The sequence below is a fragment of the Pteronotus mesoamericanus genome, unplaced genomic scaffold (genome assembly GCF_021234165.1).
Source record: "Pteronotus mesoamericanus isolate MK-2021 breed Mesoamerican mustached bat unplaced genomic scaffold, CSHL_Meso_final scaffold_507, whole genome shotgun sequence".
NCBI classification, from domain to species: domain Eukaryota; kingdom Metazoa; phylum Chordata; class Mammalia; order Chiroptera; family Mormoopidae; genus Pteronotus; species Pteronotus mesoamericanus.
The window spans coordinates 9,238,308-9,253,043 of record NW_026555319.1 but is presented as its reverse complement, the minus strand read 5'-3'; the positions used below and the strand labels follow the sequence as shown (position 1 = coordinate 9,253,043).

At 45.9% G+C, this 14,736-nt stretch overlaps 1 protein-coding gene across 1 annotated transcript in view; it reads left to right on the top strand.

Annotated features, from left to right (window-relative positions):
• Window positions 1-2,859: 2,859 nt before the first annotated feature.
• Window positions 2,860-14,736, top strand: part of VSIG10 (V-set and immunoglobulin domain containing 10) — a 29,848-nt gene continuing 17,971 nt past the window's right edge. The window contains exons 1-2 of the mRNA XM_054594062.1: window positions 2,860-3,227; window positions 8,025-8,306. Coding sequence (XP_054450037.1) covers window positions 3,155-3,227; window positions 8,025-8,306 — 355 coding nt within the window. The 5' untranslated portion in view covers window positions 2,860-3,154. The remainder of the gene's footprint in view (window positions 3,228-8,024; window positions 8,307-14,736) is intronic.

Genomic DNA, 14,736 nt, shown 5'->3' with positions numbered 1-14,736 from the left:
TTTGACAGGCTGTTCCTCAAGGTGCCAGCCTGTGCGTCCCAGGCCCATCCAAGGGAGCACAGGTATGGTTTTGTCATTTACCTCTTAGTGCTTGAAGTGAGGGGCGCAGAGCTGGATCTGAGGGCCCAGGCTGCTACCCCCAGCTGTCTCTGCCTGGCAGCCCTTTCTGAACCCCCACCCCCCCGCCCCGAGAATATCCAGGAGAAGCAGGTTGTTGCTAAGAAACCTTTCAGCATTACTTCTAGGGAGGGGTCAGGACACAGGGAGTAGTGGGCAGAAATAACAGGTTGCCTGAGAGCTTCAAAGACCCAGGCTACAGACGGGCTGGCTCTAGAGTCAGGTGGGAGCCCCATTCTGCTTCTCCCTCCAAGGTTGATCAAGACAGCACTGGCTCAGGCCTGGGTTCAAATCTGGGCTCTGCCATTTACTTGCTTTGCAACTTGGCCTCTCTGAGCCATCTGTACATTGGGAACAGTAATGCCTACCTCTCTGGGTTGTGCTGAGGATTCAGTGAACTAACATATGTGAAGCACTTAGCCCAGAGTAAGATTTTTTGAATTCATGGGAGAAAAAAGAGCAAGAAAACAAAAACAGCCATGTGTAGCTGACTGAGCAGAGAGGTGTTTGAGCCCCATGTTTAATACATGATTGTGGGATTTGGGATCCCCAACAGGCTCTGTCAGTGTGCATCTCAAAATGATAGCCCCTCAAAGCAATGTTTTAAAGACCGTTATTGAGTCTGTCTGTTCATGTCAACTCACTTTACCATCGCTACCATCCCATGAGGTAAATATTAGCTATTAGGTACAGTTGGTGAAACTAGGGCTTGAAAGGCTCCTACCTTGCTAGACTACATAGTCACCCACCAACTTACTGGTCACAGATCTAGGAAGGGCACTTTCTATTGTCCAGAGTACCTGGACATAAGACCAGATGTCAGAACTGGGTGTTCCCTAATGGCTCTTGTCTCCGGGACAGAGGGGGTGGGTGTGCCCACACAGAGTGGTCTCGGGGCTTCCTTCGAGCCCCGCTCAGCGTAATGCCCATGTCTGCTGTCCCTGCGACACCTAAAGCACCCAGACCATGGCAGCCTTTGTGTAAGTGACAAGATTTGAACTTTGTTTGGCAGGACTTGGAGTCAGACAGACATGGGTTCCAGTCCTGGCTTTACCACCAACTGGTTTTGTGGTCTGGAATTTACCTTTTTCTATAACTGTAGGTTTCTCACTTATAAAATGAGATCAAATGATTCCTTAGGTCCAAGGGTTGTAGGGAGGGCCCAGGGAGATTAAGTTTCTGAAGTGCCTTTGGAAAAAGGCCCCAGCCATGCACATGTGAGGTGCTATTATCAGCATCATACATGTGAAGGGGGTTGATCTTTTTGAGTGTAGGGAACTGGTCTTAAGAACCATGCATTTTGACTCAGCAGACACATCAGGAGGGCCTGCTCTGTGTAATTCCCCTGAGCAAGGCACTACCAGCATCACACAAAATTCCAGACCCTTAGCAGAAAACTTGTCAATTATTGATTTTACTTGTATCTTGATAACTTCATTGAGCAAGTGAGGGGTTTGTTGAAAAGCCTGAGAAGCTGCAGTATCAAAACCAACGAACTTTCATTTGTTTATTTAACAACTATATATTGGGTGATAACAAGGTGCCAGGCGCTGGGAATACAGGAAGCATCCGTCTAAGATAGCCTTTATTTTCCATCACAAGGGGAAAAATGAAAACCAAAACGAAACGGAGAGGGAGAGGAGGAAGACTGTCAGGAGCCGGCTGAAGCATCAAGTCATCGAGCAAAAGAGGGAGAAAAAGGCTTTGCAACTCGATGGCTCATTGCACCAGGCAAACTTTTTTTATTGCTTTCAAGAGGATTTCATCATGGAAGAAGTATTTCAGTCACGGGCCTTTGAGCAACAGAACGAATGATTTTCTTAATTGCAGTTTTTGTTGTTTCCCCAGCATTTCATGATGAGGTGATGGGGAAATTTTCCAAAATAGAAAAATTGAAGGAACACAAACAACCATATCTCCACCTCCCAGGGTATACAATTACTGTTTTACTGTATTAATTGCAAGTTTTTTTAAAAGAAGTTTCTGGTAGGGTTGTTTCGAGTATCAGCCCTTCCTGAGGATATCACAACCCGGTGTCCCCAACGACAGAAGGACGGGATGCGACAGTGGCAGAGAAGAGAGGAGTATAGTGTGTAGTTTTCTGCGAAACAGACTGGATGGGGGTGGAGGAACCAAAAAGGAAAAACACAAAAAGCTCCTGAGAACGAAGTTCCTCTGGCTCCTGGGCCCTCGCTCTGACTCGTGGTCTCGGCCGTTTGTAGGACAGAAGTCTCGTGGCTGTTTTTGGCCGGGAGGTCTAAAGGATCATCTTTCTCCAGCTCTAGACTTGCCTTCGTTCTGCCAAGGGTAGAAAAGGCAGCGATGGCGGCCCTGGCGCCCGCCCGGAGCACAGGAAGACACATGGCAATCCCTAGAGAAGCTAAGCTGGGACGCCGAGGGGACACTGAATTCTGTAGTTTGGCAGCGGGACCCTCCTGCTCGCGACGCTCCTCCGGGTGCTGCAGCCGGAGCGCCCGGGAGGGAGCCACTGGCAGCCCGAGGGGAGGGGTGCCGTCCTGCGGCAGCTGCAAAGCTCTGCCCGGCCCAGCTGTCCCCGCGACTCCCGGCTGCAGCTCAGGGCGGGGTGGGCTCGGGGAGGGCCCAGCCTCTGCGCTCCTCCCCCGGCCGGGCCCGAGTCGGCGAGCCCGGGCACGCGCCCTTTGCATAAAGCCCTCCTCCTCGGCCAAGGTAGAGGAAGTTGGGCTCCCGCCTGGATGGGAGGTGGGAGGGAGACCTGCTCCTGTTGTTTTCCGCCAGCAGCCGTGGGTGCGGGCGGGAGGGGCGGGTTCACCCTCCCAGCCCGGGCCAAGTGCTCGGGAGCGAGAATCACATCGGGAGCCCAGCTCAGCTCTCAGCCCCGACATCGGACTCACCCCAAGCATCCTTCCCGGGTGCTGCGGAAAGTGGAGCTATTCTGTCGTTGTGAGGACCTGGGAGGAGCACTTGGTACCTAAGGGGCCAGAGCCCTGTGGGGCGTACACCCAGCCTAGCCAGACCCTGCGTTTCCTGAGGGGCCCCTGCCCGCTTGTGGCGCGAGATGGCCGCGCGGGCGCTCAAGCCCCGGGTCGTCCTCTGCCTTGGGGCGCTGCTGGCCCTCTGGGTCGCTGCAGGTAAGGGCCGCAATCTGGAGGGAAAAGTTGAGTTTTGCCAGGCAACGGTGGGGAGGAGGGAAAGGCAGGGACTGAATTCCCTCCGACTCTGCCGGACCCGGTTGTGGCTGCGGCCGCCGCGAAGCCGCGCGGGGTGGGTCTTGAGTTTCCTGCTCGCAGCTCGGCTCTCTTTGCAGAAAGGAATTTTCCCCGGCGCTCTCGGCGGAGTGTAAGATATCTCCACGCTCTTGGAGTGGGCAGCCGGCAAGCTGCAAGGGCCTGCGGAGAGGTGATGGGAAAATCGGGGAAATTGAAGATGGGAATTTTGAAGCTGGGAAAATTAAGAGGCATGTGTAGAGGGGAAAGTGTTGTTTTTTAAGCGTCGGATGTAAATTCGCATTCTGGTTTTACTTGCTGAGCAGGTGCTCAAAGTCGAGGTTCCTTTATTTTCCTCTCCTCCCTGTCTCTGCCCAAGGTTGAACTTGACGTACACCTGTAACCTGTGGATTTCCCTGCACACCTCTGCAAGTAGACCTGTGTGGACTAGTGCATTTAAAGCCGTGCCTTCTTACCTAACCTAATTTTTTTCTTTTTTTTGTAATAATTTCAGGCTTACAAAAAACTTCTCCTACACTTGACAGGACCTCTTTCCGCTGACATGATTGGCTAAAGGTCATAAATGCCTTATCTATGCTCTGCCTTGTAACAATAAAGAGTAGAGGGTTGGTTACAAAAATATGTATTATACAAAAAGATTGAAAAAAATAGCTTTAAATTTAATTCACCAGAGAATGCATGTCTGCTTTACGCAGGGCTGTGGGACCGGCAGTGAGAGGTCTTGGGTGGAGAGAAAGAAGGAGGAGCCGGGTGGTAATGTAGTTTGCGGGAATGCTCATGGACACTATTTTCTGTGTTGCCCAGTCCCGCGCACCCAGCGGATCGCTTGTAGGTTGCTGCAGGAATTGCTTCCTGAGCTTCCTAGCAGCAAGTGCCAAAAGTTCCTGTTAGGCTAACACAAGTTTTTTTGGTGTTTTGTTTTCGGCAATCATTTAAAAATAGTAAAATTTCCCATAATCTAGGTTTCTAGTTTATCTGGGAAAAGAAATCTGAAGATCTGGCAGCACAGGGCCTGCTTCGCTACCTGGAACCAAGCAGTGGTCATCCCTTTTATCTAGGGCATGTGACCCCACATTTGTTTCACCTCTCCCTGTTGTATTACTTACCCCCGGCTCTATTTTGACTTAGTGGCCGCTGTGCTGGTGGGGAGGAGAAGAGGATAGATAGGTCGCAAGTGGCTGACTCTGAAAGTTCCTTTCTCCCCAGCTATTTGCGGTGTTTACCGCGCTGTGGACTCCAGGGGCCTGGGGACGCCAGACTCTGGTTTGGAATCATCATGCTGGAATGAACGGGCTTTCAGGTTGTCTGTGGCTCACCACACAGGAACGCTTCCTCCACTTCCATGCCAAGTTTTTTTTTTCTATCCTCACCTGAGGACATGCTTACTGATTTTTAGAGAGGGGGGGAGGGAGAGAGAGAAAGGGAGGAAAAACACCCATTGATTGGTTGCCTCTCGTAAGTGCCCGGAATGGGGATCAAACCCGCAACCTAGGTATGTGTCCTGACGGGGTAGAACCTGCGACCTTTGGGTTTATGGGACAACACTCCAACCAGCTGTGCCACACCAGCCAGGGCATGCCCAGTTATTTTGATGCCCAGGCCAAGTTCACCTTTGCATACAGCTGAGAGCTTCCCTAGCTTGTTATATTTTTTGTTGTTTGTTTTTCTAAAAAATTATTTTATTGGTTTTAGAGAGAGAGAGGAAGTGGGGTTGGGGAGAGATCAAGTTGTTGTTCCACTTATTTATGCCTTCATTGTTTGCTTCTTGTGTGTGCCCTGACCTGGGGATTGAACCCACAACCCTGGCGTATCAGGACAGCAATCTAACCAACTGAACTACCTGGCCAGGGCATTTTTTGTTTTTCAAACAGGGAGTTGTCTTGGGAAAAAATTTGTCTTTTTCCTGTCACTTAACTCCAGACAATATTCATGCCTCCACGGTTGCTCAGATTATAAACCCCAGGTCATTCTTGGGGAAAAGTTGCTAGGAAAGAAAAAAAATGTTTGGGTACAATCCCAACTCTGTAAATGAGAATATAAGGGCAGCACTGGAAAAAATGATCATTTATATTGCTTTCTCCTTTGTTCCATTGGGAGACACCATGTGGATGACTTCTAGCAACACAAACTGTTACTATGTCTTATTGTCTCACACTGTGCGGTTGGGAGACCAGAATAAATCCCTGTGATCTGGAGGAGTGGAAACCTAAATGGCCATCCAAGCTCTCCCAGTGAGTTACAGGGCTTAAGTAAATTACTTCAGCTTCCTGAACCTCGGTTTTCTCAAGATAAAAGGAGGGGTTATAGGACAACCAGTCATGGAACTTGCGGACCCTCAGGGACTAGTCCTTCTTTGCCTGCTTCACAGACATCACTGACTAATGACTATTCTGCACTGAGCCAGGACTCAGCCTGCCTCATTGTTAACCCAGCCCACAGAGCTGTCACATGTAAAAGATCTCCAAGGTCAGCTTCAGCTTCATCAGTTGGGTATCCAATCTTTCGGCATCTCTAGGCCACACTGGAAGAAGAGGAGTTGTCTTGGGCCACACATTAAATACACAAACGCTAACAAAAACTGATGAGCAGGAAAAAAAAAGGTTTTAAGTAAATTTATAGTTTTGTGTTGGGCTGCATTTATAGCCATCCTGGGCTGCAAGCATCCTGGGCTGCATTCTTTTAAAAAGAATGGAGTGAGTTGCCTTGGCTGAGTTGCTCAGTTGTTTGGAGCATTGTCCTGTACACCAAAGGGTTTTGGGTTCGATACCTGGTCGTGGCACATACCTAGGTTTCAAGTTCAACCCCCAGTTGGGGAGTATACAGGAGGCAACCGATTGATGTTTCTCTCTCACATTGATGTTTCTCTCTCCCCGCCACTTCCTTTCTTTCTAAAGTCAAAAAACAAAACCTTGGGTGAGGATATATCCTTATAAAAAAAATAAAAGAATGGAGTGAACAAAGCCAGGAGGAGAAGTAAAGTGCCTTAAAATGGGTTCTTCTGTGATTATGTCATTCTGTTCCTTAGAGGAGAAGACAATGTTAGCTCAAGTTCCAAGACTAAAGTTTCACCAGGGCTTTCCCAAGTTCCTTTACTCATCTGCCAGGGCGCCAGGGAAGGGGCAGGTCTGCAGGACTCAGGAACACACATTGCATTTGCAGTTCTACAGCTCATCTTCTTTCCTAAGCATGGATTATCACTGAGATCTTGGGTTCCTGAACCTAGTTTTTTAAAATGAATTCTCACCTGCTTTTTGAAGTGACGGTTCAGAAGCATTTCTTGTTCTTTTGGAATCTCTAGCATTAGATGACATTCTCTGCCTGACAGCAAGTGGCTTAGATTTATTTCCTCCTGTCCTGGCTTCCAGGCATGGTGTGGCCAAAATGGAGAGAGAATCAGGACATCCTGTGGTTCCAGGCTGTGGCTTCAAATCTTTCGAATGGAGCTCCTTCTAACTAGACGAAAGGCTCAGTACAGATAACTGTCACTCTTTATTTTATAAATGAGAAGGAATCCCATAAGGCAGGTAGCAGGTTGGTTTTTATTTTTATAACAGGTCTGTGGAGATATAATTCACGTACCATAAAATTCACCCTTCTAAATTGTACAGTTTATAGTTTTTAGTATAGTCACAAGACTGGGCAACCATCAGCACTAATTAGTTCCAGAACATTTTCATCATCCCCAAAGAAGCCCTATACTCATTAGCCTTTGCTCCCCACCTTCCCACTACTCCACTTCGTCCAGACCTCGACAACTGCTAATTATTTTTTTATCTCTATAGATTTGCCCTTATTGGGCATTTCAGATAAATGGACTCGTAAAAGTTTGTGGTCTTTTGTGACTGCCTTCTTTCACTTAGAATAATGCTTTCAAGATTCATCCATGTTGTAGCGTGTACTTCATTCCTTTTTATGGTCAAATAATGTTCCTATTGTATGGCTGTACCACATTTTATTTATTCATTCATCAGTTGATGAGCATTTGGCTTGTTTCTACCTTTCTTAAAAAAGGTTTTATTTATTCATTTTTAGAGAGGGGAAGAGAGGGAGAAAGAAAGGGAGAGAAACATCAATGTGTGGTTGCCTCTCACATTCCCCCTACTGGGGACTCTGGCCTGCAACCCAGGCATGTGCCCTGACTGGGAATCGAACCAGCAACCCTTTGGTTTGCAGGCTGGCATTCAATCCCCTGAGCCACACCAGCCAGGGCATATTTCTACCTTTTGACTGTTAGGAATAATGCTGCAGTGAGCATGCATGTATAAGTTTTTGTGTGGACATATGTTTTCATTTCTCTTGGGTATACAACTAGGAGTGGAATCGCTGAGTTGTACCATAACTGTAACCTTGTGAGAAAATGCCAAACTGTTTTCCAAGGTAGCTGGACTATTTAAAAATCCTACCAACAATGTATGTAAGAGTGCCCGTTTCTCTACATCTTTGCCAACACTTGTTATTGTCTTTGATGTTAGCCATTTTGTTGGGTGTGGAATGGTAGGTATCTTACTGTGGTTTTGTTTGTGATTCATGTCAAGTACTAGCCAGTAATCCCAACAGTGTAGGGCCTCTGTGTGTGACTGCCTCTGAAAAACACATACCTGATTTTTTTTTTTTAAACTCCTGATGTGGAAGGATTGTGCAAAAAAGGAGATTGTTCAGAGATCAAGAAGGGTGGTAATAGCCTGACCTTTCCTTGTACAGGATTGGAGGCTGTCGTCATCGGAGAAGATCATGAGAACATTACTCTGCACTGTGGCAACATCTCAGGAACGAGGGGCCTAGTGACCTGGTACCAGAATGACTCGGAGCCAGTCTTCCTCGTCTCCTCCAATGCCAGCCTCCTGCCAGCCAAGCCACGCTTCTCTCTGGTGAATGCCAGCTCCCTGCACATCGAGGCGCTGAGCCTGCAGGATGAGGGGAACTATACCTGCTGGGAGGTCCTGAATGAGACTCGGCAGTTCCGAGTGGGGCTGCAGGTGACCAGTAAGTGGGCTGAGAGGGCCTTGGGACTGGCTGGGGGGTGCTCAGAGCATGAGACAGGGGGAGCGCTTCAGAGTCAGTGCCCTGGGTTTCATCCTGGGCCCTGCCACCTGTACGCCAAGTGATCTCTCGCACCTGTATTTCCTTATCTGTAAAATGGGGATAAAAAGAATTCTTGCCTCATAGAATTGCTGTGGTGAATAGATACCAGTTGACCTATATAAAGTACTATAAATGGCTCTTGGCATAGTAGTTAGCCATTACTTTTAGCTTGTTGTTAATATTGTTTTACTATTAATATTTTATTATGCAACAAAGTCTGAGTATAACATAATGGAGTCAGACTTCCTGAGTTCCAACCCTTGCGCTGTCACTTAGTTCTGTGTCATTTTGAGTGAGTAACTTAATATCTCTGAGCTTTGGTTATTTTTTAAAATATATTTATTGGGGATAATACATTGCATACCTTACCAGGCATGTGCTCTTATGTTATAATGCATAGTACAGGTCTTGGCATGAGCTACTATTACTACTGTGCTTTCTAAAATCAGTCCAGTGTCCATATACATGTATGAATTTAGAGCATGTTGTTGGCAAACTACAGCTTGTGGGCCATATCCAATCTGCTGTCTATTTTTGTATGGCCTGCAAACTATTCATATTTTTTTACATTTTAAATGGTTGAAAAAATCAAAAGAAGAATAATATTTGTGACATGTGAAAATTATATGAAATTCAAATTTCAGTGCCTATAAATTAAGGTTTTATTGGGATACAGCCACACTTGTCCATATTATCTCTGAATGCCTTTGGTGCTACAACAGATTGTATGGCCTGCAAAGCCTAAAATATTTATTCTCTGTCCCTTCACAGGAAACATTTGCTGGTCACTTGTTTAGGGGGATATCCACATTTTATATCTAGGCTGTGTAGTTGAGTAGAAATACCCATGTGGTCACTTTGCTGTTCCCTCATTTCCTCATCTGTAACATAAAGAATGTACTCATTCCTTTATTAAATATTTCCATCCTGAGAGCCCAATGCCAGGCACTGTTCTAGGCACTGGGCCACGGGACATGCAAGGTCCCCACCTGCATGGAGCTGATCTTCTAGTCAGGGGACAGACAGACAGCAAGCAAACAAACAGATGCATCAGGCAATCTCAGAGTGACAAGTGCTATGCAGAGAATGGAAGCGGGGTGATGTGATTCTCTGAAATACTTTGCAGTGGGGAGGGAGTCAGAGAAGAGTTTTTGGAGGGAGTGGTATTTAAGATGAATGATAAGTAGGAGCCAGTCATACAAAGATAAAAAAGAATGCAATGCAGGCAGCAATTCAACTAATGCAACATGGGTTGAGCATGGTGCATGCTCAGATGGGGAGAAGGCTGGTGAGATGGGAACCCCAGTGTATGAGAGGCCTGGATGTGTGAGATTTGGGTGGGGGGCAAGGCAGGACTGGTGATATAACTGAAGTCTTAACCCCTGGTACCTGTGAATGTTGCGTGATTTGGAAATGGGATCTTTGCAGATAAAGTCAAGTTAAGATGAGGTCATTAGGGTGCATCCTAGTTAAAATGGACTAGCATCCTTATGAGAAGAGGAAAGTGCATGTGAAGACAGAAGGAGAACATCATATAACTACAGAGGCAGAGAGTGGAGTGATGCAGCTTCAAGCAAAAGAAAGCCAAGGATTAATGGCCAACACCAGAAGTGAGGGAAGAGGCCAGGAAGGGTTCTCTTCAGAAGGAGTGCATCCCTCCTGACACCTTGATTTTGGACTTCTAGCCTCCAGAACAGTTAAGAGAATCAGTCTCTGCTGTTTTAAGCCATCTAGTTTATTGCACTTTGTAAGGAATTGGAATTTTTTTCTGGCTGTGAGAGATATTTCTGGAGCTGTCATTAAGCACGGGCGTAGTATGATTTCAATTACACATGGTCTAGAGAAGGTGCGTGGTCTTCTCAAAATAAATGAGGCAATGAAATATAAAAACCTTCATCAAATAAGAACAAGGAGGCAATTAAAGGTACAAGATGTTGGTGGCCAGGAACCGGATGGCAGCAGTCGCCTTGGTGAAAAGGCACAAGTTCAGAAAATCTTTTTGGAGGTAGACCAGCAAGACCTGCTGGTGGGTTAGAAGTGGAGGATGAAGGAAAGAGACGCCACAGGGACATGTCTAGATTTTTGGATGGTCCGTCAGATTTCCGCCTACTCTTAAGACTTACGGAATTTGTGAGCCCAGTGTTTTTTGTATCTGGAGGTGCCGTCGATTTGCTGAGTGGCCAGGAATGAATGTGGGTATATCAAAAAATGTCACTTACTTGTTTGATTCCCACTGTGAGCCTGTGGGCAAATGCTGGCATCGCTCACTCCAGTTGCCAAGCAGTAATTAGTAATTCCTTCATGTCTGTCTTGTCAATAACTATCTTCTTTTTGGCCACAGAGAAGTAAAGTGGCTTTACAACTTTTTTTTTCTTTTCTTTTTAATCACCACAGTCTCCAGTTTATGATGCCTTTATCTGACCCTGATTGTATTAATCATTGGCTAAATTTATTGAGGGATGGGTTAGCTTCATTATCGCCCTGTAGGGAGATAAAGGCAAGGCGTTATGATGAAAGTGAACTTACATTAAAAAAAGTCACTGAACTGAAATGGCACTTTGGGCTCCCTGAGTTACTGCAGTGTGATTTGTATTATGAAAAATTCTTCATCTGGAAACATAGAGGGTCCTTGATAGGTGTAGAGCTTGTTGGGGAAAATAAGATATAGACTGTCTTAATCAGTTTTGGCTGCTGTAACAAAAATAGCATAGATAGAGAGGCATAAACAACAAACATTTATTTCTCACATTTCTGAAGACTGGTGCTGAGAGATCTACTGTCTACTGAGGGCCTGCTCCCTGGTTTGCATTGTATCTTCACATGGTAGAGAGCAGAGAGAGAGGAAGCCAGTTCTTTGGGATCTCCTCCCAGGAAGGCATTCACCAATTCATGAGGGTTCTATTCTCATGACCTAATCACCTCCCAATGGCCCCACCTCCATATACCATCATATGGGGGATTTAGTTGCAACATGAATTTTTTGGGAGGTGGGATACAAATGCTCAGTCCATAGCACAGATGTCCTCTGTTTCACATACACCAGAGCTCTCTGGAATCTCAGGCCTTGTTCCCATTCTGGGAGAACCCTGGCAAATATCAGACTCTTCTGGGCATCAAGGAGCCCCTTCCTGCTTCTCAGACAGTGGCCTAAAGGGAGGCCTTGGCATCACAGATTGGCACTTGGCCATCGTTTCTGCACAGAAGATTTGGGCATATGGATTAGGCTTGAGCTGCCCACTGTTTCTGGGAGGCAGTGGTATTGCTAACTGGCTGAGAGCATACACTCAGGTCCTGTTGCCTGGGCAAGGTTTAAGTCTAGGTCCTGTTGGCTGTTGTCTTTGTTATCTCGGGGAATTCACTTGAATCCTTCCAACCTTAATTTTATCATCTGTGAAATTGGGTAATGGTGGAATGTAGGCACAGAATCACTGCATAGATAGACCTAGACACACAGATGCATTTGGTCCATGTTCCCTTGATCAACTGGTTAAGCCAGTGATGGAATTCCTGTGGGAAAAGTGCCTCTCGAGTTCCCAGCAATCAGTTAATATCTGAGCTCTTCAAACAGGGCTTGCTGTGGGTCAGGAACTCTGCGTGCCCAGACCTTGTTTGTCCAGTCTTTTCCCTGATGAGGCTGATAACTTAGTCCCTTTAAGGAGAAAAGTTTGGAAACATTCTAACATGGCCTTGGAAGATAGGGAAAAAAATTTCGAGATGTGACAGTTGTTATCTGTAAGTGACTGTGACTGTGGGAATGTACAGAGAAGCTGTATCAACACAAAACCAGCTGTGTCAGGGCCGATCGCTTCTTTCTCCTTATAACTTGGACCTCTGTTTATGACTCAGTGGGCATTTGGTACCTCTGCCTTCTAGGGGGTCTAGTTTTCTCTAGGCTTGGGGTGATTCAACCTGCCTGGAATGGGCACCGTGATGATTTTGTTGTTCGTCTCAAGACAAAAAGACTCTGCACTAATACTGGTTAATTTAATGGCGCTGTTGAAGAGTTTTGCCTTCAGGAACGGGACTGCCTGTCCTGAGAGTACAGAAATCCCATAGTCCAGAGCCGTTCTAGGCTGCCATGACTGTTTATTTTACTGACTTATCCATCCTCACCTGCCTCCAAATTCGAGTGGGTATAAGGTTAGAAGGGCTGTGTATTCACCTGCAGAAAGGTTGGAGGGATGAGGAAGGTAGCACAGACCCTAACATGTTCTAGTGGACTTTGTGCTTCTTCCAAGATATCTATTATGCTTTGGAGAGCTGAGTGATCTTGCTAGAGGTTGGCCCGTGAAAGACCACAGTCACGGTACATGGGGCCAGACTCTCTGGGTCTCCTTTTCTCAGGCTAAGCAGGTGTTGAGGGAGCATTGGAGCCTGTTGGCACAGGAGTCCAAATCCTAGAGCCCCTTTGGATTTAGTTGTAGTTTAGGGGGAAGGGGTGCTCTTATCTATCCAGTGATGTGGCTGCCACTCCAGACTTACAGGAGACAGAGTCTCAGGAAAGTCCCCTGGTTTCCTAATTGGGCTCATCTGTTTTATTTGCACTCATTCTCTGTTGGCGGTGGTGACACTGGGCCCCATCACAGCATAAGGTCCTGGGGAAACGAACTGTTGGGCACACTGAAGAAAGCCGTCGGCCCCCATCAGAAGATGGATGGTCCTTGCCCAGAGAGATTGATTGATTGGAGTCTTGCCATGCTCATCAGAAACAGAGATGGGTCCTTATAATAGGCTGAGGATCTCTGGGTTCCCACGTTTTGGGCAGAATCAGTGGTCAGTAGGGAGATTGGAAGGCAGTGGGGTTGTTGTATTTGCGTCTCAGTTCAATCACAACAATCTCTTAAGGTTTCCAAAGGATTATATCCTACAGTAGAACTATAAATATGAAGAGCAGAGACTACCCAGTGTATTCTTAGGTTATTTTCAAATAAAAGTGCTGGCAAGAAGAGTAAATATCTGATGATAACTGTTCCTGTTGGTGAGGAACCTCTGACCCTGAGACGGGAATCTCCCTTTTAGTGGGTGCCTGAGGTGTAAACTAGCCCTTTGAGACCCTTGACTGGCCGACCTATAGTTATGGGGCAAGGAAAGAAGTGAGTTCCTATGTCAAGAATGACATCAGAGAAGAGGAAGGCAGAAGTAGGGTTAGATTGTTCTAGAATAAGAATCCAACTTTTTCTGTAGAGAGCCAGATGATAAATATTTTAGATGGGTAAAATTGAGGATATTATATACAGGGGTGGGTAAAAGTAGGGTTACAGTTGTTTGGAAAAATATGTAATGTAAGAATATGAGAATAAATAATAATACAAAAATAAGCTCTGTTTCACATACGCACAACTGTAAACCTACTTACTTTTGCCCGCCCCTATAAGTACTTGTATAAAAAGAAAGAAAACCAATTTCCTCATCATATTTATTGACAAAATTCAAAATGTGATAATAATTGAGTACTTTTTTCTGTAGTACAGGCCTATTAATGGGAACAATGGAAGTCTTTTTCGGGGAGATAACATTTCACTTAATTGAGGTTCAAAGTTAGTGCTCTCTCTCACCAAATCAATTACGGATCTTCATCTGTGAAAACCATTCTTCGTTTGTGGGCTGCACAAAAACAGCGGGCCGTCGTCTGCCAAAGCTTGTTCTAGAATCAATAGCAAGTATACTACTGATGATGATATCAGATAACATGTATAGACTATTGGCCATATGTCAAACGTCAGGCTAAGTGTTCAGCCTTTATTATCTTATTGGATACTTCAAAAACCCAGTGGTAGAAGTTATTATTCTTCTTTTTTCATTTCATAAAAGGAACAAGAAAGTGAGTATTAGAGGGGCGGGCACTTGCCCCAGATTGTCCCTTTATAAGCTGCAGTAGGATCTACACCGGGTCTGTCTGCACTCAGTGTACAAGCTCACAACTACTAGCCTAAGGCACCATCCCACAGAGTCAAGAACTGAAACTGACAGTGACCAAGGAAGGCCCTGCTAAGATGCTGAAACTTTGTAACAACTCAGTATTTTTATTTCTTCCCTGTTTTATTTTTGTTTTCTCCCCCATCTGTCTCTCTGAATGATTGCTACCAGCACCCAGCAAGCAAAAAGTGCTAGAAGTTTCTGTGTAGGAATACCAAGGATGGGGAGAGAGAGGTGGGTGGGAAAGAAATGGGTACCTCCTTCTTTGTAGTATGTCAGAGTAGGGGAAGAACCCCAGAGAATCAAGGAGATGGTGTCAGCTTCAATTAGGAAGGGGTTTACCCAAGGGGTTTATAGATGAGCTATAACCTTTAAACACATAATTCAGGAGGGAGGCCCTTTAGGTCCTTTCATT